This window comes from Ambystoma mexicanum, chromosome 10 (genome assembly GCF_040938575.1).
Source record: "Ambystoma mexicanum isolate Mex_15411 chromosome 10, UKY_AmexF1_1, whole genome shotgun sequence".
NCBI lineage: Eukaryota > Metazoa > Chordata > Amphibia > Caudata > Ambystomatidae > Ambystoma > Ambystoma mexicanum.
Genome location: NC_090932.1, coordinates 238,687,248 through 238,714,531, shown reverse-complemented (window position 1 = coordinate 238,714,531; position 27,284 = coordinate 238,687,248). Strand labels below are relative to the sequence as shown.

Sequence of the window (27,284 nt, the reverse complement as noted above, 5' to 3'; positions counted from 1 at the left end):
ATGGTCCTGTCTTGTTGGAGGACAGGCCCAGGTCCTTTCAAGGATTCAGAGGTAACTAACAAAAGGAATGAGCAAAAGAGCAAAATTGACTGCCCATCTGCTTATCAAGGACCATTCCCTATTCACCCACTGGAGGGATACCACCAACAAACATATGTCCCTGTTTGTGGTCCCCTTCTTCCTGCTTCATTTTCTTGCTTAGTTTGGGCATCTTATTCTTGGAAGCCGCCCCATGCTGTCGGAAGACAAGCTGTATGACAAAGACTGTACTGTCAACGTCCTGACTTGCTTATTCCCAATTCACTGCCAGCCAGTGTCCCCAGTGCTACTACAATAGATTCACAAATTACTGGAATGCCTTCAGGCCGGATTGCTCAGGAGCAAGGAATTAAAGATTCTATCCATTCTCCCTTGCTATGTGTACACACTAGTTGCGTATGTGTCTTCCAAACTCCTTCAGGTTGGTGACCGTAGGTGGTATCGTGTCACAAGGGATAATAAATGTATGTATTTTGTGGCAGGATTTCACTACCAATGCAAAGTCTGACCCTTTGGTCTGCACCTCCTACTATTTATCAAAAGGATTGCTGTAGTGGCCTCGGCTCTGAGATTTTAGGGAGAGCATATCTACACCTACCTGGATGACTGGTTGGTCAAAGCCACATCTTCTCAAGGAGCACATGGTACTTTCCAGTAATCTATTCACCTACTCTCCTATCTAGATGTGTTCGCCAGTGTGCCAGAATCCCCCCTCATGCCTTCATCAAAGCCGTTCAGCTGTTGTGGAAGGCCTTTCCCCATTATAAAGGGTGATATCTACTCAGCACAATTTCTTTTATCTAGGGAGCCAAATTTTAACAACTGATTTGTGGAACCCGAGTTGTTGGCTCTCATGACCTCTTGTGATCAAACAGTGTATTGGCATGCCTGAAGATACATAGTGTGAACATGCATCAGGTCCAGAACTTGTATATAAATATCCAGAAACTAAGGGTTTTAGCTTTAAAGTAATTCCTATCCTAGCTTCGGGGAAAGTAAGGCCTCTCCAGGTGGGTAATGTCACTGCACTGTTCTGCATGACCAAGTAGTGATGCACATTGTTTCCATGCAGTAGACATATGTTTATGGGCTATGCAACAGCAGATGGTCCTCTCTGCAGTCCAACCGAGAGGGTTCTGTGCCAAAAACAAAAAAAGCAGACTACTTAATTTGGCTAACTTACTGGGGCACACATGAGAGCTCAACAACTCATTATTTTCTGTGCTTCTCTGTCCGCTTTCCTCAATGTGGACATTATTACATCCAGACGGAACCACAAATGCCTTTTTGCATCCCAGAAGAACGTGTTACTTCTCCCTGGGTGGCAAATTAGTTTGAGAGAAAACAGGAAGATTCAGCAATGCCAGCTCTTCACCCCAAACTGGTGGTGAAATTGAGGACATGGCCAAGCTGCTGCATGATGCTAGTGGCCACCGTTTGGCCTCACTGTGTTTTATGTTTAGACAGGCATAACTTATTCTACACCTGCCTCAGCAGCAAAATCCTGCGCTTGCTTAAATATGTCCACTTGCCCATATGGTACATGAAGAATTAGGCTTTCAGCATATTGATCTATCCAAAGGCAACCTGGCAATCATTCTGGTGCCCATTTGTTCCAGAGCACACCAGAAGAGTAATTGTCAATTATTTAAACCTGTCTCATCTAGCTAGGTCTGAGATCCAAATGGGATTATATAATCAACCAAATATATTTTGTGGATAAAGAACTCTAATACCATGCTGTAAAAAGTTGGGGCTTGGAGTCATTGTCAGGGTCTACATTTGTCTTTTTTTCCGTCTAATTTGTAACTCTTACCCAATTTGCAATATAAATGTATTCTACGAGCACTCACTCATAAGCACTTTGAACCAACAGATAATTTTTGCATTTCAAGGGTTCCTTCCCATAACTATTACTAATGATCAGTTTGTGAAAGAGTCCTTTTGAAGAGTTTCTTGCATTAATTGGGGTTATAACTAGGCTGCCTTATCACAAACATTTTGATGCTTGAGAATCTTCCTCTTGAGTCTGGCAGTAGAATTAAATATAACTGCAATGTAAAACCTGATTTGCCTGATTTGGGGATTGTAGAGCATGGGGGAAAGGATGTATGTTTTGTGTGTGTGTGTGTGTGTGTGTGTGGGTGTGGGTGTGGGTGTGGGTGTGGGTGTGTGTGTGTGTGTGTGTGTGTGTGTGTGTTCTGGATTTTTGTGGGATGCTTTATGCTAGTGTGAGAACAGGGAAAAGATATGGAGCAGGCAAAAAATCCATGGCTTACTTACAAGAGCTAGTCCTCCCAGATGAGTGAGTCATTGCGTTGATGGATCATGGTTTAGCCTGCACATTTCTGCCCAAGGTCAATTTTTTATGACCTGGGAACTTCAAGACTATTTATTAGTTCATAATGCTGGCCACTGCCTTAGCAGTGGAACCCCTTTGCCCATGTGGTGGGTGGTGAACATGGATGTCAGGCTGGAAGAGACCGGAGTTGGTGCATTTCTGTCTATTTCTGTCTCTTGGGAAAAAAATGTATCCTATTCCCCTTTTTTGTTGTCAGCATGACCTTACAGAACTAGCACAGGAGGCGGCTGTTTTAGACATCTGACCCACAGGCCCATAGCAAGTCAGTCTCTCTCTCCCTCTCTCTCTATCTCTCTCTCTTCCCTCTCTCTCTCTCTTTATCTCTCTCTCTTTCTGGATCTCTCTTTCTCCTCCCTTCATCTTGCTCCCCTTCTTTTCCCCTTTCTATGGCCCTCCGCCTACCCCTCTCTCTCCCTCTGTCACCTGTTTCATTGGATTTCTTGAATTGGAAGAGGTTGTCCCTGCTGAACCTCTTACATTGATCTTCTGACTGATCAGTGACATCAGCTGGGAGCGGTCACAAGGTAGACATTGGTCAGGAAAAGCCAGATACAAGTCTGCCTTTGGGGTGGATAACTTAAAGCTCAAGGTGGCAAGAACAGGGTCAGGAGACTTAAACATTCTCAGTCTAATCCTCTCACCCCTCTCTTTATTTAGGTGTGATTTAGAATAGGGGGACGTGTCTGTGTCTCAGGGGCTTGAAAGAACCAAATTAACTTTAAAATAGGTAATCTAGCTCTAACCAAGCCTGGGTTCTTCTCCCCAACAGTAGCTTGACACGTCACATCAGGTTTCAGGAAAACAAAATCAAGGACCTCAAGTTACCATGTCTCTCATATTTCTCCCTCTTGGGGATCTCCCAGGGCCTCTCCCCACCACTCACAGTATTTGAGCAATGACACCCCTTCTTTCTTCGCAATGACTTTTGGTGGTGTAAGTACGATTGAAAGACCTCCCCCTGATTACTCAAGTCCTTAATGCAGCTTTCTTCCAAAAGGTTGGAACAGACCAGGTCTCTTGCATAGCATAATAGGCAGAAAGGGGGTCTCCCCTTAGCTTCCACTGTCTTTCCCCAAGTCCTCTCACCACCACTCTTTCCAAGGGCCCTGGTCCTCTAGGTCACCAAACCAATCTTTCTTCTTCTCAGGGACTGCCGCCACATGCTCCTACCTATTGGGCCTCCTCTCATTCCTCTCTCAGCCTTCTTTCTGAGCACTGGTTTATTGACTTTCCTTCTCTACTTGCCTCTCATTTCAGCCCCTAACCCCTCTCACATCTCCCCTCAAACATTCAGAGTCTCTCTTTGACTCACCTCCGACAACTCTGCTTTCTCCGTCTCCAAATACCCACACAATACAGGGTGTCCCCTTTCCTTTTATATGAGGCTACATTCAGGTCTCTCCATTATGGGTGCACAGTGAATAATCTAGGCTAGAACTGGTAGTTTTCGCCTCCGGGCATATCTGTCTTTTCTTTGGGGTCCCTAGCCTTACCCCACATACTTGCCCTCTGCCATTTTTAATTATTAGAATCCTCCAGTTTTGGAAAAGCCCAGGGCAACGTTCTCTCCCACAAGTGAAAAGTGATACAGTTAGCGGAAGCTTACAATTTGTGGATTCTCTTAAAGGGACCTTGGGTTTTTTGGCCATCTCTGAACTACCTTGATTGGTAGCTCTCAGCCTGCCAAAAGAACTGTCTCCAAAAATGCTCCTATGAACTTAAGGTCATCTTCTTTTCCAAGGTTTTACACCCAGCTTTTAATATTGTTACCATGGTTATCAGCGTGGCATTTTGGGTAATGAGTTGGTGGATTTGGCGGCGGGTGCGGGTATGAGGAGAGGAGCGGTTGATGTGAGGATACCTTTGAGTGTGGATGAGGTGAAGGCTGTGGTAGTGAAGCGGGTTATGGATGAGTGGCAGGAGAGGTGGGAGAGTGGGGTGAAGGGCAGGTGGATGTTTGGTGTTCGGGAGAATGTGTCTGTGAAGGTGGATGCAGGGAAACTGGAATGGAGGAGGAGAGAGGAGGTGATGCTGAACCGGTTGAGGATAGGGCATGTGGGGCTGAATGACAGTCTGTTTCGAGTGGGGAAGCGTGAGTCGAGGGACTGTGCGGTGTGTGGGGTGCCTGAGACTGTGGGACATTTTCTACTTGCGTGTGAGAGGCATGTTGAGGAGAGAGAGTTGATGAGGGTTTGGTTGTCTGCGCTGGGAGTGGCTGAACTGAGTGGGAAGGCTTTGCTGGGAAGAGTCGGGGTGAGAGGCAGGGAGAGGAGCAGTGTGTTGCTGGATTTTGTCGGGCAGACGGGGTGGTGAGAGGAGTTATGAGAATGTGAGGGCTGTGTGTAAGATTGGTGGGGTAGGTGCACATCATCATTTTGGATGGGGAAGCGCCTGCGTGGGTCCGCCCACGCATTCGATAATTTGAAGAAGAAGAAGAATTATAGGATAGGGAATCTCTTGATGGGATAGCACCAGACCCATCTGTTGGCAGTATCTTGCTGTTGTGTCTTCTGTTCACTGATAACCCAACTGTGGGTGTGTGATTGCAGTGGATTGAGAAAACAGGGAATATTTATTTAACCATGCCTCTTTGTGTGAAAGATATCCACTGGGTGGCTGACCCAGTAGGGAGTGGGTTCGACAATTCTCCACTCCACCCTTGAGCAGTTGAGATGCTGGCCCTGGAGTATAGACTGTCCTCTCAAACGCAACTGGACACTGAGAGGCTCTTCGGGTTGTTCCAGTACTTTATGCTCTCAGACCTTATGAAAGGCATTTTCAAGGACATTTGAGACTTTTGTGCCCTCTGCCCCTTCACGGACTAGTCAGACACTTCTACACCACTTCATTTTGAGCACCTGCCCATGACCCAGCACTCACCTGTGATCGTATCTCCAAACAAATGGCATTTACCCCACTTTACCGAGGGTCATAGAACCCCAAATTCTGGTGGACAAATTGCCCCCTCAAGATGTGAAAGAACTCTCCAGAGCCTGAGTTTTCATGTATTCTTGGGGCTGCTGATGAAGCATATAGCGCATAAGGTACATGACCCATCTCATTTGGAGACAGGGGTATTTTCTCTGGTCCTCTCTGTCAGGCAGGTGTGTTCAAGGATTCATTGACTACAGATTTGATGAAAGCAGAGGAGAAGATTTGTCAAATGACTCATTGCATGATAGTGGTGAGCAATAAGATGCTCATAAAATACCAGACCATGCTTAATAAACCTCTGTATGTAGTGTTACATCCACCTGCAAAGTTGTTCATGATGACAGTTGGTAAATCCAACCTCTTGTCCCATCCTCATAGACAAGGAGTGCACACAGCTGAACCCATTGAAGGAAGAAGGTATACACAGACTGTTCCCTGCTTCACCTTCAACCTAATGTGGATGCTGTCCTGGTGGGTCACAAGAACAAACTATGCAGCAAGATCCCTAACAGGCGTTACCTGCCCCTCGACAAGCATTAAAGCTTCGAGGAGGAGCTGCTTGGGGCAAAACAAGTCACTCTTGCCTTGATTAACTTAGAGTTGCATCATGTTGACATGGCTGCAAAAGGAATAACCCTTGGTGGGGACACCCAATGGTGTACCTGCCTGTGGTCCTCAAACCTCATATTTTGTGCAAGAGGGCAATCAACATCCCATTTAACAAAAAAGAGTTACTCACTTTCTTCATGGGGGAACAGCTCATGAATCGCAAGGAGGACAAGCAAACTCCTAATTCGCTGGCTGTTATAACCAAGCCCACTCTGAAGTAGCCATCTGGCACTTCTGCTCCAAATTCTGACAGGGCCAGATCACTGTTGTCTATTTGCTCTGAGAAGAGAAAAGCGTCCATCAGGAATGGTCCACAAGTAGGGAAAGCAGGATAAAATTGGAAAGACCCTCAGCTCAAGCTGCAAATAAAGGGAAGGACTGATGGTACTCTGACTAGAACTTTGTAGCACTAACTCCAGTCAGCGGGTAAGTATCCCAAAATATCTAGGTGTGGAGAGTGGACAAAGGGGTCTTGTCAACACTGGTGGATATAGAGAGCATGCAGTCTGTTCCAGTCCAGGAGATAGGGTAGGGCTCTTACTCCCTCATGTTCTCCATGTACAGAAAGATGAGCCAACCACAGCTGATCTTAAACCTACCAGAATACCTTTAAGATGGTTTCTGTGTCAGAAATCTTAACCTACCAACAACATTGTGATTGACTGCCCTCCATCGACATTAAGGACACATACCACAATATACCGATATTGGCACCAAACAGGAAATTCCTGCATTTTATGACAAATAGTCACCATTTGAAATACAAGACATTACCATTTCACTTGTGGAAGGGCATTCCTCAAAGTGATGGTCATTTTGATGATTTTGTGTTGACAGAATCTGCATGTATAATCCTACTTAGATGGTTACCTTCTGCTGTGAGGTCTGTCTCGCAAGTAACCAACTTGTCCCTAAAACTGGGCAATGCTTTCTTGTTCACCCTGGGGCTTTTGGTCAATGTGGAATAGTCCATTCATTTCCAAACCAGATGATTGTCTTCATTGGTACAATATGGGATACAGTCTGGGCCTGGGTCTTTACTCCACAGGACTGTGTAATGACCTTGAACCAGGTGTTCCATGGCTTATTCACCAAGAAGGTGGCAACGGATTGGTGGGTCCATAATGCTTACGCGCTTATGCCTTCTGGAATTCAGATGGTCTCCAATGCTAGTTTTACGTATGAGATGGGACCCTTCATCTGCCATCCTCCAAGTTCCTAAATGGATCTGCGTTGAATGCCCAGGTAGGGCTTCCTTTTATTCCCCTGAACCTTTGATAGCTGTGACAGCAGACCTGTTGAAGTATGCCTTGAGGACAATCCTGGGCACTTTCCTAGCAAACTACCAGTGTGCGCCAGAGGATATATCCCTCAACATGAACGTTTTGGAGCTGAATTACATTTTCCTAACTCATGAGGGTCAGGCATCAATTGCTAATCATGGATCAAAACACACATTTCTGTTTTCTATTTAAACAAGTTGGGGGTCTGTGAACCTGTGTTTCCTCACAATGGATCCGTGGAAGTGGATATCTCTCATTAATGTAATGAAAATGGTCTTGTATAGTGTGTCTACCACTTTTGGTGGTCTCACTGCACTTGGCTCTATAGGAGAAAAGGAGGGGTGGGTTCATTAGTGGGACCATGGAAAAGGAAGCTGTGAAGCCTGTGGTGTTGATGGGTGCAGGTCAGAAGCACCTGGTTCCTGAGTGCCAATCTGCTTTCTATTGGTTTGGTGGAAGAAACTTGGGAGTATGTTATCCATAGGGAAGAGCCCAAGGTCTGATAGACTACAGCACTTTGGGTCTGGGTAGCTGCTGATTTGGGAGAGTGTGACAGGGCTAAAGAGGAGAGTTTAGCTGTGGCTCGGTTAGTGTGGATGTGCTAACGGCTGGGCCTGTGGTGGCTGTCCATGGGGGAGGGTGGAGCTGGGGGGGATGGGTGTGTGTGTGTGTGTGTGCATGCGTGTGTGTGCTGTAATGTGGTAGGAAAACCTATAAGAGAGTTGGTTAGTCGCGGGGGAATGCAGGGGTTGGCCTTACAAGGCAAAACGAACTTGCAACCCTGCACTTCTAATCCTGGCCATTTGCAGACAGGTCCCATTTTTCTAGCTCACAATGCCACCTCTCTCTCTCTGTCTGTCTGACTCTTTCTCTCTCTCTCTCTCTCTCTCTTCTCTCTCTCTCTCTGTCTCTCTCTCTTCCAGGCCCGGCTCTAGCAGGGGGGCCAGGCCCCCCAGGGCGACCCCCTACCCCCCATAGAAAGGGAGCAATTCCAGTTGTGGCAAACAGCACTGGAATCCAAGGGATTATGGACCTGGGGGTTGGATGTCACTCTACACATGCAACAGCAACCAGGGTCGAACTGGGGCATAACATTGTCTCAGGCACCAATGAAAAAGTGGCCCACAGTGCAAAATGGGAATTCATTCCTTTTGTGACACTGTTTTGAGTAGTACCCAAGGGGGAGTGTTTTGATAAAATGTGATGCAAATTGTGCATTTAAAAGAATTTTATTCAGCAACACTGGTCAAAACTACTAACTGCATAGTGAAGTAATTCATCAAACGGGTCCACTTTCACCCAAAAAACGGGCCCACTTTCACCCAAAAAACTGGCACACGCAAGCATTTTGCGTTTTTGGTTTGGCCATGGGCCTATTGCCCTATAGGCCAGTCCGAGCCTGGCAGCAACCCCAGAGACACATCATTCTGAGAGGCTGAACTGAGGGAGGCCCGGCCAGGATTTTGCTTGCCCTAGACATTGATTTATGCCCCACAACATGAAATCACAAATGACCAGGGAGATGAAGGGCCATTCACATATTTAAGTGGGGTAGCACACTTATTCAAGCATGCTGCCTACTACTATTTTCTCAAAACTAAAATCATAATTTCAGTTTCTGTAAATTAAAGTAAGTTTCTCTTTTGTGGGTATATAGCATCTTTTCACATCATGCTTAATAAAATGGTTAACCACATCAAACAATGACAGGTGATGTTGCCTGAACACAGATTTCTGCAGAAGGTGCATCATCTAACTGGGGGCCCTTACAAATTACATTCAAAGTATATATTCTGCTGCATTAACCACTTGAGTATAAGTGAAAAGCTAAAGTTGGTAGTAATAAAAATGTATTTCAAGAGGGAAAAGTGTAGTAAAATCAAATAGTGATAGATGCAAGGCTTTGAATTCAAAATTACCACTACCGTTGCTCTGCGCAACATTCCATGCCATTGTTCTGTAGTATGTCTGTGCCATTAGATTCACAGGTTCTCATCACATCTCCCCACAGGTTAGCCCTCCCCTATGAGGGTAGGGAGGTGAGTCCCCTACCCACTGGTCCCCCTAGGAGTGGTAAAAAGTGGGAGGACCTCAAATGGAAAGACTCCGCTCATGGGGATCAGGACTCCCGTCCCGTAAAAGACGGCCCTCCACCCTTGTTCCCTGGAGCCATGGCTCTATTACCTCCTTCTTCCTCCCAACCTGAAGCTACTAATTTGTGTTATTGTGAAGTCTCTACTATTGCATCTGTAAGGCCAGACAGGACTGAGATGAGGAAGAGCCAAAGAAACATTCACAACAACAGTAGAAGAAATTACCAAAGAACCATGATGAGGTGGCCACTGTTAGGCATAAAGGTAACTTCAAAGACATTGACGACAAACATTGACACTACGCTGGGACAGGCCCAGCAATATAAAATAAAGACCAAGGAAGGACTAAGTGTGTTCGGGAGCAGGAAGAACAGTAAGGGACGCTGGTGTCCATAGTGCAGGGTCTGGGAAATTCAAACCCACGCTGCCCGAAGCGCTGAGAGACAGTTGGTCTCCGAAGAAGAAGCTGAAAGGAATTACATGAGATGGAGCAAACCCGACTCGCTGGTGAAGCAGGAAGAATCCAGCAGTCGTGTGGCCTCTTGGACGTGGACTATCTTGTCCATAAAACACATCGACAATGCCACAGTAACAGCTTAGCGGAGTCGTACAGACCAACGAGGAGCAAAGCAGGAAGACGTGCTGAACACATGCTGAACTGACAGTGACCTGAGATCCTGCGAAGAACCTGTTGCGCTCCCCAGTGAAGAAACAGGTAACAGGAGTTGCGAGAAAGCTGTGTGGGGTCCAGGGAGCCCGAAGAGTCAAGTATTCCTCAGGAGTGATCTCCATCACAGTAGTGATACCGAAAGAACCAAGAGACAAGTATTCCTCTGGAGTGATCTCCTTCATTACAGTGGTGACATAAAACAGCTTAAATCTCAAGAGTGCCTCGGGAGTGAACTCCCACACCCTCACCACAGTGGGCAACTCAACACATATGGAAGGTACCAAAAGGATCAAGAACTCGCAGGGAGTAATCTCCCCAATAGTCAAGATATAAAAAGTCCTGACAAAGTGCCAGCAATAAAGAAGAGTTGATAAAGTCTTAACTCTGTTGTTTACCAATTATTATACTAGTAAGTAGATAGACTTCTAAAGACTTGTACACAGAACTATCGAGGAACAGTCTCCAGGGCTCTTCCAGATAGACCGGGAAAAGAGATTAATTTTCCTGGTCTAGGTATATTTGGTAAATCATACCGTGATATAAGAGACTGCAGTTAAGTCAACCTAAGTTCATTGAACCCTTTTCTTCTTGGTTTATTTGTTAGTGTCAGGGATAGAGTAGGTGGTTTGGACAGAGGACAGTATATTGATTTCTTTTGCCTTACATCCTGACGAGCACTCAAGTTATTTTGTGTTTGAGGTAGGGAAAACCCCTCTTGAAACAGGGAGAGACAGGTTCTTTTCTTTATTTGAATACAAGTCTTTAGCCAAAATTATACCACCTTGTCCACCTCAGTACTCCATCACGCCACATACCCTTATGGCAGTGCCTGGCAAATGCCTATTCATGCCTAATCAAACTCCAAAGCTGTTAGCTTCACCAATGCATGTTGTCTTCAGTTGTCTCCCTAAGTGAACGTGTATATGCCCAGATGCGAGTGCCTTGCTTGCTACGTCTAGGAAATCAAGCTGCAACTCACTGGGTTGGTCCAACAAGGCCCTGCCTGAAAATGATAAGGCTAGCATGGCAGGTATGGACCAGTTTCAGATCTTCTCATGATTACTTTTCAATGGGGGTCTGACCTAAATAGAATGTATCTTGGTCTGTGTGGAAGCCTAGTCTACTCTGCCGAAATGTTTCATGACTCAAACTGACTTGATAACCTCATACAGTTTTAGTAACTCACGAGTTTGCATTCAAACAGAATACATCTATGGATTTAACATTTGGACAAGGAACAAATGCCCCCATGCTTTGCCTTTCTCCCCTCAAATACAAACAGCCAAGGCTGCACAGGCCCTACCAGTGAGGTGTTATTTTTTTAACGTGTCTCAGAGGCAGATTATTTACAACAGGAAGTGATTAGAGATGACAAAAGGTAAAAGGCAGTTGCCATTGCTGTGGCAGTTTTTTCTTTAAATTATATAGGGTTTTAACAAGCTATTTAAGTGTGATTGTTGGGTGATTAGAAACTAAGGGGATACAGACCAAGTTGTGTGAAACAACGACCTGCATTTCATTTCATTGTGTCTGTATGAGATGTTTTGAATGCTCTCATTAATTTCTATGCTGCAGCTTGTAGGCTTCCATTCAGGATAGTGAAAATAAAGCTACAATCATAGGGGTCATTTTCCAAGTCAAGCAGAGTGGAAGAAATGGCGCTCAATGCATTTATTGCCACTTTTTATGAGCTGCAGGATTTTGTATGATTTGGCAGGTAAAGTTGGAGAGCAGATGGGAGTTAACAAGGTCCCCCTACCAAATCCGATTGGCTTTCCACCAGCATGTATTTTTAAGTTGGCGGAAAACCAATGGATTCCTATGGGATCTGCCTGACTTTTACAACTGATAAAAGCAGCAGATTCCAAAGGAATTCATTGTGAATGACTTCCACAATCATTAATTGTGGAAGTGATTTACACTTTTCCAGACACTTGGTGGAAAGGTGAAGAGCAAAGGCAATATTCACCTGTGTTTTACTCTTTACTTTTCCAGTACTTGGTGGAAACATTAACATTAATGAATGGTCCCTTTTCAAAAAAGTGGAAACAGCAGTGGTACCTTTCGGTACAATTTAAGATTCAAAATAAAATGCCCCCATACTATTTTCATCAACATGTTTCTACAATGATGAATACATTGTCAGGTTGATTTATCAAAGTGACTTGTGCATGTTTAAAGTAATCTGTGTAAAATGTAGTAATGGAGTATTCAACACATATTTGTACCAACTTGAGCTTGGAAGCTGTGTGGTTGAGAATCTAAATTTCAGGCTAAACTCAAATTCTGTCTTTACCATTTACCAAGTGTGTAATCCTGGACACATTATTTAATTTTACTATGCCTTTCCTGCTAAAAATAGGTGGCCCTAGAAGTGATTCAGTTAGCATTATAAGCTATTCCAAAACGTCTCGATGTAGGTTTGATAGATGGGCAGCACAGGCATTAGGACCCACCAAGAACACACATCCACATCTTTCTTTGAAAATATCAGGCCACATTTATTGAACAAAATGGTGTAATTCAATAACAAATCAAAGTAAACACATCAAACAAAAAGTCATCATGGAAAATTGCATATTATAAACAGTATCTACATAGTATGTACCAGACAATGATGTACAGTGGCATGTCAGGTGAGCAAGGCAGTCTCCTCCCTGCCATACCCCACTAGGAGCAATACCAAGAGGCTGGAAACACCTCAACCTGCACCGTCTGCCTCCTGATGCAGTTCACCCAACCCTAGCCTTCTATCCTACATGATATCACTCCCTGGCACCCTCAAGTTAATTAAATGCAACAACATATACAATGTTATGTTTAAAATGCAATTTTCTAAGAAACAACATCTCCTATTCCTTGCTTCAGTATTCTGGAGGGGGAGGCTCAATCTTTCACAACGAGATGGAGGTAGCACAAGCACCTCCTCCTGGGCCTGCTGGGAGTAGCCACAGTGTTCAGAAAGGCATTGTTGGGCGAACACCATCTGAGATGGTACAGAGACTGGGGGCCTCACTGCTCAGCCCTCTCAGAGGAGGAAGAGGAGGCATTCCCCTCGACTTGCCCAAGCAAGGCCATGAAAGGCATGCTGGGGGCTGGTGGGAGTAGGGGGGAGTGGAGGTAAATGGGAATGGTGGTTAGAGGAGCAGAAGGAAGGTGACTTAGGGTGAAAGGTGAAGGAGGATTGGATATAATAGAAAGGGAAGAGCAGATGTGAAGGGAAGATAGGTAGCTTGATGTTGCAACACTATGTTCCTTGCTGCTCTTTTTGCTCTGTACTGGTTTTTATAGAGGGGGACATTTTTTGCTGGATCACGGATGTGGGAAATGTGGTTCAACGCCAGGACTTTATTTAGTGTACGTCTAGACTGACACCCAATGGAATTTGGGCCCCCCTGGTCACACACCTGGCCCACCCATTTGAAAATTCCTTGTGCCGGGCCTGCTCTCTTCTCTGAAATAAATATACTTTACCACGTGAGGAACAAAAGAAGCCTTTTCCAGTTGGCAGATGAGGGAACGGGACGATGTGGAAACTCAGACATTACTATAACATGCTAAGGCTTATGGAAGGCAAGAATCTAAGGTTCAGTAGAAGGGAAGCTTAACATTTGAGGACCGCAGCCACCCATTTCACCTTCCTTAGTATGTTGGTTCACGGTTGGTTAGTATGTTGGTTAGAAGCTGAGAGTTGTCTCAAACCTTACTCCATCCTGCTCAGGTGCTGTGCTCAGTGGCCTGCTGGGTCTTCTCTGATACCAGACAAGAGGCCCCTGCAATGTCTCTTTTTGAGAAGTATGTCTCCCTAGCCTTGGAGGAAAACACCATGGGGGGAGGAAGCAACTGTAAGCTACCTATGCCGTTGTGTTGATTTGTGCAGAAATGCCCAGGTGTGGAATTCTGGTTCTGACTGTTTTTGTTGTTGAAGGCATTGCATACATGTGTACTGAAAGGAGAGACTCGTGTTCCTGTGGTGCTAGGATGCATTAGCTGGGACTCTAATTTGTAATGTGGTTGGAAAGGTGTAGTGTTAATGTTTTGTGATGTCTTTTGGGTGCAGTATTCAATTGTTGTGTGTACGTGGCTTATTGGTATGCTTCTATTGTGCCGAATGTAGCAATTAAGAATGTCAACATGGAGAGGCGTTAGTGAAGATCCCAATAGGTGTCTGGTGTGACAGTTGCACATTCACTGCAGGGGTGCCCCTTGGGTGGCATTTATGTAGCGTGGCCTTCAGGTAAGGTAATTATGAGTCAACACCCTAGCGACACATGACAAGTGCTGGTATCACTGGCTGCAGGCAGTGTGCAAAGACTCTTCCAGAATCAGAGTGGGGAAGCAAGGGGAAGAGAGAAGCCATGCAGAGCAGGTAGATATGAGTACTAAATAAAGGGTAGGTGAGAGTAGTTCAAGGGAAGAGCACAGAGTAGAGGCCCCCAGAGGCAGGTTACAGGCGGCTGGGTCCTGTGAGGTCTCAAGGAGAAACCAAAGTCACCAATGTGATGGTAAGATATGTGGGAGCAAGTTCACAAATTACAGTGCGACATCTGGGAGACACATCACACAAGGGTATGAATTCTATTGGGTGATCAAGGAGCACATCACAGTAGGGTACAAATTTGAAGGCCTTGAAGGAAAATCTCACCAGGACATGCATTTCAATAGGAAACGTTGGATCCAAATCGCCACAGAACATGAACTACACTGAACACCTAGAAGCAAATCATGGTAGGGCCACATTAGGGTGTGCATCCCCCCCCGAATTACAGTGGGAACCATCGGAACCAATAGGAAGAACATATGGGAGAGGTTAGTATTGGAGCAGATCACTAATGAGGCATACATGCGCCAGGGTTTAATCACATTATGGACACATTGATCATGCTATAGTGGGCAATTTTGTGTTAGGGCAAGAAGCGGCAGCTGGTGTTGGGTGTGGCTGCCTATTCAAACTCCTATTAGCAAGATACAGTGGGGTACCTGGATAAACGACAGAAGGCAACATTACTCTGGGACCCTTTGGTGGTGTCACGTACCCCTAAATGCTACCTGGTGCGTGGCCTGACCCGCTTCAGCAGGCTTGTATGCTGTTTAGCCAAGGTGAAGTCGGGGGCATATCAGCATCGCATTTCGCTAGAACTCATTTGCAAAGCAGTGACGTGGGCATCTCAGTGTGCATTCTGCCATCCTGATGCATGGGGTGTGAGTTTGGGAACAGATGCAGTGTTCTGCCAGGCTATGCTCAAAAATCTGTTTGGCTACCTCCCACCTCTTTCCAAGGATTATTGGATTATCTAACCCATGTTTCTGGAAGAAGGGGGACAGAATGCAATGGTAAGTTCAAGTTATTCACTGTGGCATCACCTGTACTGGTCGTCCATGCCCCCTCCCCCTAACCTCCTGTAATAGGCTATCCTCTCAGGACACTGGCAGAAAGGAACAACAACTGACTTCTGAAGATGGTGGCAACAGTGCAGGGTGAAGCCATGTACATGCCCCAGGCTTTCTCTGCTTTTTACATGTTTTGCCTGCCCCGGGAAAAGGCCCTGGTCTCCGAATTGCAGCTGGACGTCCCTTGAGTCTGGAGGCAGGGATATAAGAGTTACTATGGTGAGTACTGTTCCCGCCAACCTCATAATGAGGGTCCTTCAGCAAAGCTCCTAAAACCAACCTCCTTGTTCACAAAAGCCTCCTGAAGTGACTCCTCACGGGTCTACAGCCTCCAATGGGGTGGCATTTGAAAAAGGTCTGGCTTTGCAAAATATTGGTTACCAATTTCATCAGTGATTTTAAGGCAGAACGATTTCCAGGTGAGAATGATGATTTCCTTTGTGTTCTTTGTTGCTTCAACCCACATGGAAATGATTAAAACGTGTCTCTTTCCCTTTCGCTTTGACGCAGCTTCACAGACACGGTGCAATTGTATGTCACCTCAATGAAGAAAAGTGTTCTTTAACAATGCTGTTGATGCAGAATAAAGCAACTCTTCCTTTTGCAGGTGCAGCTTTTGAACAGCCTGCATGAGAACGGGGGCATGGTAACATTGGGCGGCAAGCTGTATGTTACTGGTGGACACTGGAAGGGAATGGCTGGTGACTACCAGGTGGAGCTGGAGGTGTATGACAGTACTGCGGACCTCTGGAATATGGAGGGTTCCATGCCCTGCCTATGGCTCTTCCATGGCACAACCTCCGTCTTCATGGATGTGTCCCTGTGGACCGAACCTTTCCAGGGCCAGAGCGTTCCTTAAAGTTCGAAGAGAAATGTGGGAAAAATGTTCTTTCCGGGTTTGATTTGCACCCAAGACTGATGGACCTCACCATTCTGTGGAGAAATACATCTCAGCGGAGCTCATGGAAGGGCATATCATGTTGGTCACACTTTGTAATTCATGCATGTGATGTCACGTTTTTAAATCTCACTGTATTATCATGTGATAGATCCCATCTTATTTTGAACTACCAATGCATTTCCACGTGAGCCTTCATTACATGTGCAGAGTTATTGTCAGTACAATTTCCTCTAAGCAGAATAAGCCACCACCAATGGCAATTATGCAATCTCCACCGGATAATGAGATGTGGTTAATCCCCATTCTGAAACCCCATAGAACTTCATTTTGGAATAGAGGAATTTCCTCCAGAGGTATTTCCACTGGAGGTCATTCTTCCATTTTCTGGAGGTATTACCTCCATGCGTACGCTTGCAACTCATAATCGGAGGGGACTGAATAAACTGCAGGCAAATGAATTACCAGCAGTTTTTCAGTTACCTGCAAACTGACAATGAACAGCAATGATGTACTTTTGCGGATACACTTAGGGGCGAGCGAGAGGGCAGAGATGTATGGTGCAGAAAAAGCAATCAGGAGGGGTGGCAGTTACGCAAGCGACTGACACAGAGGATCGAGGGATAAGGGGAATACGAATGTAAAAGGGGCGATACTTGACAAGTAGGAAAGTGAAAGAGGGATAGAATATACGGTTATTAATTTGAAAAAAATAAACTTTATGTGAAGCCAAATTTATAGCATACAAGATCCTCACAAACAATTTCATACAATAAGTGACAATGTAAAAACAGTTCATGAGGAAAAATGAAAGGTGGGCGAGAATAGAATTAGTGGAGAAGGGGAAAATTGCTAGACCTTGCGTCTGGAGAGTCAGAAATGAAGATGGGGTAAAAGAGTTGAAAAGAAGGCAAAGGATAGACAGAGCGGGCAGAGAACGGGAGAGCATAAAGTAAGATATTGAGAGCGAGACAAAGACAGAGAGAACAAAAGAGAGAGAGAGAGGGGAGATTGTTATGGGGTCAACGGTGACAAGTAAAGTTTGAAGCTAGCCGAGTGTAAATCCCAGCCATACACTGCTGTGGGTGAACATAACTGTAATGGGGAGTTTAGGAGAGAGCAGAAGGTTCTCCGCAACAAATAGTTTTTAAAAAACCGGACCCCCAAAATTGCATTTTACACAACATGATTAAAATCATATCCTTTGCAGGTAAATGACTGCTGTTTTTAAGGCATAATACTTCAGGGTCTGCCACTGTTTCTAGATTAATTTGTGGGGAAAAGACATCAAACCCCTATGGCACAAGAAATAGAAGCAGGTGTAAATACTACGAAAGAAATTATACTGCCCATCTTTATTCCATTTTAGTTAATAATTTATGAAACCTCTGGTGGCAGGAAATACAATACCATTAGAAATGATGCCCTCATAATATGTGTTGCTCAACTGGGGTAGGGTGCTACCAGTATTATCATTGTGCTGTTCTAATACTCTAAGGTGCTTTGCAAAATTACATTTAGCTAGCCTGTATGGGGAGCTCTATGGGGGCTGACCAAATATGTCATGATGGTTCATGTGCAGGCTAATCAGACATGCTGCTCAAATACACCTGGGTGGCTAAAATATGTGAAGACCGCTATATATTGCAATTGAGATGATCTTGGAGGCAGAGCCATCAGGGATATCCCTCTGTTATAGGATTGGGCATAAGAAACCGCATATATAACACACTCTTTTTTACAGCGCATTTGCATTGTCCAAGGTATGGTCGATATAGTCTTAGTGAGAATCCCACATCTTGCATTAGACTATTCGTACAAAGATATTGTTTTCTCACAGGATATAACCTCATGCTGATCAGCAAGAACACATGTAAGCACAAACAAGAAGGGACAAAGGGCAACATGTGATTATGGGCTTCTACGTTGACAACCAGGGGTGTTGCTAGCTCTGGAAAAGCTCTGGGGTTAGGCTAATGTCGGGACTCGGGGCTGACTAGCCTTTTGGTTGCCGGCCCTGAGGTTCTATCTGGGGCTACAACCAAAAGACCCATGGCTATAGCCCCCCTCATCTCCCCCGCCCCAGTGACGCCTCTCGCTGACGCCGTACTCTACCTGTGATATAATGACCTGAGATGATCCTCCATTCAAACCGAATGCTGTTCTGTAATGGTTTCTCCAGATCTTGAGGTACTAACATTAATCATTGGAGAGTACCTTCCATTTCCCCCAAAGGTTCATATGTCTCTTCCTGTATACATTTTCTCCATGGAACAGCATTTGTCTATCCCCATCTTCTATTTCCTCAAGCTAGGTTTTTTGTCTATATCCTATTTTGCCACAATATCTCTTTTTGCTACCATGAGAGTCGCTGTCACAAATAGTCCTCAGTATTTGTTAGCCTCCCCATCATTTCAGAGATTTTTTAGCAGCACCACTTTGGACATTGAGTCAGTGTTGTTGGTAGTGCCTTAGCTATTTAAGTTAATATTCCATCCCATATTGCCTGGATTTTGGGGCACGTCCAAAGAGCATTGTAGAAAGAGCCCTTTTTGGTCACACCTCTGAGACATGTTGGTTCGTTTGCCCCATCACACCTTCACAGTAAGTGTCTGGAATAGTAGAGCCTGCATATTATTTTAATTTGGATGAGTCTGAAATTGAATCTGTTGCTGATGCCTACCTCTTTAGTTGAGATTAGGGCATTGGTCCATTCCTGCTCCTCTAAGTGGCCCACATTGTCTTCCCACTTAAGTTGTAACTTAGCTAGAAGTTGAGAGGAGAAGCTTAGCATTGCTTGGTATCGCGTTCATATAGGTTTCACTTGTGTTACTTCAGTTATTAGGTTGGCTTCGAGATAAGAGAAATTGGCTATCTCAAAGTTCCGGATTTGCTTATTTGAGGCGGATTGAAGTCTATATAAGGATATAAGCAAAAGGCTCCCTAGGGTCCAGATCTTTCACACATATACATTTAGGAGGCTATGTCCACACGACAGCAGAGCTATAGCACAGGTTACACAAATGATTTGGATGCTCAGTCCTAATTTGGCAGAGCGACCAGTGGTTAAAGTGTTCCATAAAAATCAAGGAAATATGTCCCGACGTAGGATGGATTAGTCTGAAGCATAGTGCAACACATGCGTCAAGGTCGCTAATCTTTACTTATACCTAAAATCTACCTAAACACATACTGCTTTAGAAGGGGCCTGAAATTAGAAAAAATATGCTCTGTCATGAGTACAATTTGATAATTTATTCTAAAGCCTGTTTTCCAAGCCTGAAAGTATTTTATCTCCTATGGTCTGGCAGATAGTCCAAGGGTTGAATAGTTTGTGATGCGTCAAAGAGCGAAGGTTCAAATCTGGGATCTACTGTGCAATGCAGTCCCTAAGGTAGCTAGGAGCATCCACAGGGATGCATTTGAAGAGGATGCAGAGAATTTTAAGCAGAATTCTCTGCTCAACTCAAAGCCATAACTGGTTTCTGCGAGCAGTCTGGACATGATCACTTCCGTCTTCCGGTACGCTTCATTGCTGTATCCCACAGGAGTGCATTACAATACTGCAAATGGCTAGTCACTAATGCTTCTCAGACACCTATAAACATGCCCCGTGGCATGACAGGATAAATCCCAGGTATCCACTGGATATTAGAATAGCATCCCTTGAATGCCCCGTACCTTTATCAACTGTAAAATCTAAACATTTAACATGAGATAACAACTTGACATGGGGTGCGAGGAGAAAGTTGTGCTTATTGTTAGCAGGAACTCTTCCATCTTCCCCGGCCAATATTAAGCCAGCTAGTGCCCATCCAGACTCAGGTGTCATACAGGCGCTTGCAAATGTAGAGTCAAACAGGTTTCAGTTTAGAGGTAAGTGCTATAGTGCGCTAAAATGAAGAGGTTGCTTTAACTTCAAAAGGAATCGTTCAGAAATGGTACAAATGCTTGCAAAAGTTGGAACTGTTGATGGTAAAAAAATTCATTTGCCAATAGTTCCTGCTTTCTTCAACCACTGGGGACGACTGCCTGCCTCATTCCCTCTCTCCCGCAATCCTTCCTACTTCCCTGCAGCTGGACGCCTCTGCTGCCCTACCAGAGTCTGCAGTAAACAGTTTCATATGAGGCCTACGTCCGGGGGTCCCCCTTTTCCGTCATACCTCTCCTGTAAATATGTGTAGCATCTCGTCTGAACTTAAACCGACCTTCTGCAAAGGGGACATCTGCTCTGCCTCGGTAGTCAAATCCTGTGTACGGCAGCTGATACCACTTATCACAGAATGTGAGGACTGCTCTGATACCACTTATCACAGAATGTGAGGACTGCTCTGATACCACTTATCACAGAATGTGAGGACTGCTCTGATACCACTTATCACAGAATGTGAGGACTGCTCTGATAGCACTTATCACAGAATGTGAGGACTGCTCTGATACCACTTATCACAGAATGTGAGGACTGCTCTGATACCACTTATCACAGAATGTGAGGACTGCTCTGATACCACTTATCACAGAATGTGAGGACTGCTCGTTTCAGGATAACATTATTGCAGCTGCTGTCAAGCATGCTTGGATGTCCCCCTTACTAAAGAAACACTGCCTGGGTCCGGCTCGACCTGAGAAATATCGCTCTATAACACACCTTTTTTGGTAAATAATTCTAGATAAAGTGGCATATATTCAGATCCAGGATTTCTTGGACACACATAACATACTGGGGCACAAGCAATCAGGATTTAGGAGAGCGCACAGCACTGAGTCTACTCTGTTAGATCTCCCAATGCAAACATTTTGCACCTGTTTGATAAAGGCTGCATGGTACTTTTCATGCTCCTTGATCTATCCTCTGCTTTTGACCTGGCGGACCATTGGACACTCGTCTCCAGATTGCGTAATTGGACCTCCTTTTCATCAGCGGCTGCAGAGCGGAATAACTCTTTTCTCTCTGCCCGTAAAGCCAACGTTTTTTGTAATGATGCCATGGCAGACGAATGTGTGGTCTTGTGTGGACTACCACAGGGATCATGTGTTTCACCTACACTGTTTAACATCTTCACAATCCCGCTGTTTGAGATGTTGGAGGCAGAGGAGTTGGCTTTTGCAAACTATGCTGATGACACGCAGTGTCTCATCCCACTTCCGGGTGATCACGGAAACGACTGCATCACTGTTAACACCTTCTACAATCTGATTGAGTCTTGGGTGGTGGAAAACAGGCTTGCACTTAACAACTTAAAGACAGAGTGTATGATTGCGGGCACCGCTCCCCAGCTTCGGAAACTTGTCAGTGAATACTAGCCGTTTCAGATCGCAGTCTGTGCCACTGCCACATTGCCCATTGTAAAAAAAATATGGTGTCATACTGGATCAGGAAATGAATATGAAATCTCATATGAACAGTCTGGTCTCAATCTCGGCATACTACCGGAAACTCCTTGTGTGACTGAGGCCCTTCCTTAATACATCTCAGGGTGCCACAATCGCCTGAGCAAGTATAAGGGTGCATCTACATTATTGTGCAAATCTCCTCCAGGGAATTGGCAAATGCGAAATGGCTCGCCTGCAGGGGATTCAGAATAACGCGGTAGGCATTCTTGAGGGCCTGCGTAGATCCAATCATGTTTCATTGCAAGGAGGGCTCTGCATTGGCTGCCGGCTCTTCATCACTCACAAATGCCTTTATGGCAATGGCCCCTGCTCTCTGGTTAGTAAACTGTCTTGGTTGCCAGATCAGAGAGTCCTCCGATCAAATAATTCTCACCTTTTGCAAATACCTAAATCTAAACTTTCTATAGTTACGCAAGGATCCTTTCCTCACTCTGCTCCCTGGAATTCTCTGCCCCCAGATTTAACAGCTTCCTCCAGTTTCGCGACCTTCAGACAGGAACTTAAAAAACTCTTCTCCTTCACCAACTTGATAGGATGATTCTTGTTAATTTGGATTCACCTCTTTTCACCCAGTCTTTATTATGTACAATCCTTTCGTCTGTTTTTGTCTTGTCTCAGCGCTACCAGGCATATGGGCCTCGTCTAGGCGCTTTGCAAATAAATTAAATAAATACACACATTGATGTGCTCTGCAGCCTACTGTCTACCAAGGCTAAATCTCACTGCCTTCAAAGTGTTTACTGCAGTCGCTCCTTGGGGTGCTGCATCAACTGAAAACCTCTGTGCATAACCTGCAGTTTATATATTTATTTCACTGGTCCGTCATCTCTCACTCGTGCAGCTCCTTCCCCAAGCCCATTATGAACAGGGTTTTTACTCTATGCAAGTCCAGGGTTTTTACTCTATGCAAGTCCTTGAGAAGGAGATCTTTCCCGTTCCTTACCACACATGGCCTTGGAACAATGTTCAAGTTAGTCACCCTGGACTTCATAGTAGGCTCCCACTTGCAATTTAGCTTTGCATGAGGACTATGCATGAATTGAATACACATGAAAGTATTCACATTGGACTTCACAGCAGTGTGGCTCTGACTAGCCTATTTACTTATATGAGCGCTATGCAAGATTTGTAAAGTTAGTCACACTGGACTACACCAGAGAGTGTTTTTTACTTGATCCTTTAATTCCCATGGGTGGCATGCATGATGTAAAAAAATATTAGCAGCCGGCGGAGGGGCAGGTGGAGGCCTCCCAGCTAATCAAGAGGCTCTGCACGGGTTCTTTACCACAAGGTAAATCCCCTGCTGCGAGGATCTTCAGAAGTGGGAGGCCGAAATCTTGCTGTGGTCCTGCACTCCCTTGCCCTTCCTTCCACCAACCCGTTTCCACATAGCCCACCCACCCCCGCCCCACTTACCTCGTGCTCCTTTGTCCCTTGCCAGCTCTGTGAACACTCTGTGTACCCGGCATATCTCTGTCTCATCAATAGCTGCCATGGAAAGGGAGAAGCGACTATGTGTAGTTCCCATCTCCCTAATCCATGGAGGCCATCTTGGTTTGTAGTTTTTTTCAAGTTGAAAAATGGCAAACATACAGTTTCTCAACTTGAAACAAAATATATAAGCATCCCGGATATAACGTGCTAGGATGCTGATAGGAATAAGCCCCTCCGGGTGGGGTTTTTCTTTGGCAGGTAATGACCGGGCTAATGTTAAATCCTGAGCCAAGCCCCACCCATCATCGTTTATTGCTTAAATAAAGTTACTTACACTGGAATATTCACCAGTGTAGCTCCCACTTGCTTCTTCCCTTGTTAGGAGAGCTCCATTATGCAGGACTTGTATAATTATTAAGTTATTCACTTTGAACTCCACCAGAGTGTGGCTCCCATTTGCTTCATTACTTCACATGATCACTTGAATAATAATAAAGTTAGTCACATTGGACTTAACCCTATGGTGATTCCCTCTTGCTCCTTTATAGAGTATGAAACATATGCAGGTTTCCCATAGTTATTGACATTGCACTTCCCAAGAGTGTGGCTTCCACTTGCTGTTTTACATCACATGGGCACTATGCATTACTTGGGTAATGATAACGCGGATGCCATTGGGCTTCACCAGCGTGTGGCTGCCACTTGCTTCTTTACTCGGCATGAGCACCTTTCTGTGGTAGTGAATGCATGTTATCTTCTGCACTGCTTCTAGCTGCATAGCTATCATATGCACCTGTTTACCAGTGAATGTTATCTTCTGCACTGCTTCTAGCTGCACTGCTTCTAGCTGCATTGCTATCGTGTGCGCCTGTTTGCCAATGAATGTTATCTTCTGCACTGCTTCTAGCTGCATAGCTATCATATGCGCCTGTTACCAGTGAATGTTATCTTCTGCACTGCTTCTAGCTGCATTGCTATCGTGTGCACCTGTTTGCCAGTGAATGTTATCTTTCGCACTGCTTCTAGCTGCATAGCTATCGTGTGCACCTGTTTGCCAGTGAATGTTATCTTTCGCACTGCTTCTAGCTGCATAGCTATCGTGTGTACCTGTTTACCAGTGAATGTTATCTTCTGCACTGCTTCTAGCTGCATAGCTATCGTGTGCACCTGTTTGCCAGTGAATGTTATCTTCCGCACTGCTTCTAGCTGCATTGCTATCGTGTGCACCTGTTTGCCAGTGAATGTTATCTTTCGCACTGCTTCTAGCTGCATAGCTATCGTGTGCACCTGTTTACCAGTGAATGTTATCTTCTGCACTGCTTCTAGCTGCATAGCTATCGTGTGCACCTGTTTACCAGTGAATGTTATCTTCTGCACTGCTTCTAGCTGCATTGCTATCGTGTGCACCTGTTTACCAGTGAATGTTATCTTCTGCACTGCTTCTAGCTGCATTGCTATCGTGTGCACCTGTTTACCAGTGAATGTTATCTTCTGCACTGCTTCTAGCTGCATAGCTATCGTGTGCACCTGTTTACCAGTGAATGTTATCTTCTGCACTGCTTCTAGCTGCATAGCTATCGTGTGCACCTGTTTACCAGTGAATGTTATCTTCTGCACTGCTTCTAGCTGCATTGCTATCGTGTGCACCTGTTTACCAGTGAATGTTATCTTCTGCACTGCTTCTAGCTGCATTGCTATCGTGTGCACCTGTTTACCAAAACCTGTGCACACATCGAGCTGCTCTCCAATGTGTGGGCTGATCCACAGTTTCAACGCTGTCAACGTCACTACCTTTGAAGAAACTGATGATGTCATTACCCAACCGCAGGGCTCTGTAACTTCCAGGTAACAGGGTTACATCACCTGCCTGAACCTTTCATCGGTCTGATTGATGTTGATTAAATGAGAACCGCTGACTTGTGTACTAGTGGAAATATATTATTATTGTACGGCATCCTTTCATCTCCGGAATTTTCAAAGCCTGCTACTTCAATGTGCACTAATGTTCATCAAAATGTTTAGGGGGGTGGGAAAGGGCAGATAAGGGTTTTGGGGGGTTAAGAAATAGGTAAAATAGATGGCGGAGGGAGATTCGGGGGGACCCACCCCCCCCAAAAATAATTTTCAAAACTTCGATGAACCTTTCCACGTTGAAATGCCAGACTTTGAAAATTCTGGCGATTAAATGACATGGATACCACTGTACCGTAGTACTCGAATTCTGAATGAGTATCAAGGCTTGTGTCCCCATCCAAATGAGAAAGATACTTGGGGAAAACACAAATGGTCAGATTCTAAAGTCTTTCTTTGGCGCAAGGGAGGAGATGCGCTGGTGATAGTGCATTTTCTCACTTGCATTAAAAAAAAAAAAGCCCTTTCTCCTCCTTTTCAAATTGCTGCTTCTGGACATTTAAAAGTGCATCCCAAATTCACAAACATGAAGCGCTTTAAATAAAATAGCCCAGAAAGGTCCTCACACTGTGCCGTTCTAAACAGGTGCAGGCAGTGCCAGCCTTCCTGGCAGCAGGGACCCGGGCAGAAAAAGAACAATTTTGCGCCCCACCCCCTCCTGCCACGCCCCTGGTAAATTTGTGGTTTGGGGGTGGAGGTGGAGGCGCCAAATGTGTCTTTTGTGGTGGAAGAAATGTCATTTTAAAATGAAATGCGCTCGCGGGAGCCAGTGCATTTAACAACAGTAGGTGCTGCGGCACCCTATTAAGATGATTATCGCCCACTCCTGAGCCTGAGCAGGGTGGTAGTTAACTCAATAGAGTGCCAGCACCCTATTGTTGTTAAATGCGTCCGCTCCCGCGAGCGCATTTAATTTCAAAATGACACTTCTCCAACCACGCCAGCTCGGGGTAGCCCTTGAAACGCCAACCCCCCCACCCTTAGCTGGCGTCGTGGGGGGCTAATGGCGCCACGGGTGGTCGCCCTGGCCATCCTGCCCTAAAGCCAGCTCTGGGTGCAGGGGGAGGCACAGAACATTGCAGGGTGTTGATTTGTGTTTGAAGTGTGACAGCCGCAGTTTTGTCGCACTTGCACTTGCACCCTCGAGCTTGTTTGCAGCTCCTTCACCCAGGCAGACCAGATCTATGATTTGCAGACACGAGTTTCCTGGATGGATGTGCTGCAGAGTCAGTCTCCTGTGCAGTGTGCTCCTATGGAATTGCTCGTTCACTGTTACCTGTTGTGTCAGCCTAATACACTGTACTGTAGGAATCATTCGAACAGTAGCTGCCCCACCCACCAAAGTCACTTCTCTTCAACCTACAATTAATCGAATTGTCCAGGGGGTTTGCACAGCTCTTTCGGATCTCAGCCTCAATCGCCTCCGTTTTTACGCCTCCTGCTTCTTGTCTTGTGCCCCAGAGAACCAGTGACTCTGCCTTCTCGTGTTAGCCCCCCTGTGCTTACATTTTAAGTTTCGGCTATAAGGTAGTGCTCTGTTCATGCGCGACTGTCAATGTACATCTCTAGCAAAAGCTGAACGCGCCTGTGGAGTTTCCTGCTTCCGCTACCTCTGGCAATTCAGTGTTCAATTGATAAAAAAAACGGTATCCAGCATTCCGTCAAGGAAAGAAGCAACAACAACTTTCTTCATTCACACTTCTTAGTAGTGTGTATAGTTCCTGCCTACATTTGTGTTATGGCTTACATGCACGTGGATGGCCTGTTTCGGGCTTTGAGGATAGCTCAGGGGGCAACGCGCCTGTCAACGCAGAGCAACCCAGGTCACCGGTCCGTAAGGATAGCTCCGGGGGCAACGCGCTCGTCTTATAAGCAAGACGATGCAGAGCAATGCAGGTTATCGGTCTGTGAGGATAGCTGCGGGGGCAACGCGCTCGTTTTACAAGCAAGATGACGCAGAGCAACGCAGGTTATCGGTCCGTGAGGGTAGCTCCGGGGGCAATGCGCTCGTCTTAGAAGCAAGGCGACGCAGAGCAACCCAGGTCACTGGTCCGTGAGGGTAGCTCCGGGGGCAATGCGCTCGTCTTACAAGCAAGGCGACGCAGAGCAACCCAGGTCACTGGTCCGTGAGGGTAGCTCCGGGGGCAATGCGCTCGTCTTAGAAGCAAGGCGACGCAGAGCAACCCAGGTCACTGGTCCGTGAGGGTAGCTCCGGGGGCAATGCGCTCGTCTTAGAAGCAAGGCGACGCAGAGCAACCCAGGTCAC

General features: G+C 45.5%; 1 protein-coding gene across 2 annotated transcripts in view; it reads left to right on the top strand.

Moving 5' to 3' along the window:
* The window catches only part of KLHL30 (kelch like family member 30), a 347,037-nt gene extending 323,060 nt beyond the window's left edge, over positions 1–23,977 (top strand). The window contains exon 8 of one of the 2 annotated variants that reach the window (XM_069617770.1): positions 15,989–23,977. In XM_069617770.1, the coding sequence (XP_069473871.1) occupies positions 15,989–16,240 (252 nt within the window). In that variant the 3' untranslated portion in view covers positions 16,241–23,977. The remainder of the gene's footprint in view (positions 1–15,988) is intronic. The other variant, XM_069617769.1, reaches the window with a different exon arrangement.
* The last annotated feature ends 3,307 nt before the right edge of the window (positions 23,978–27,284 follow it).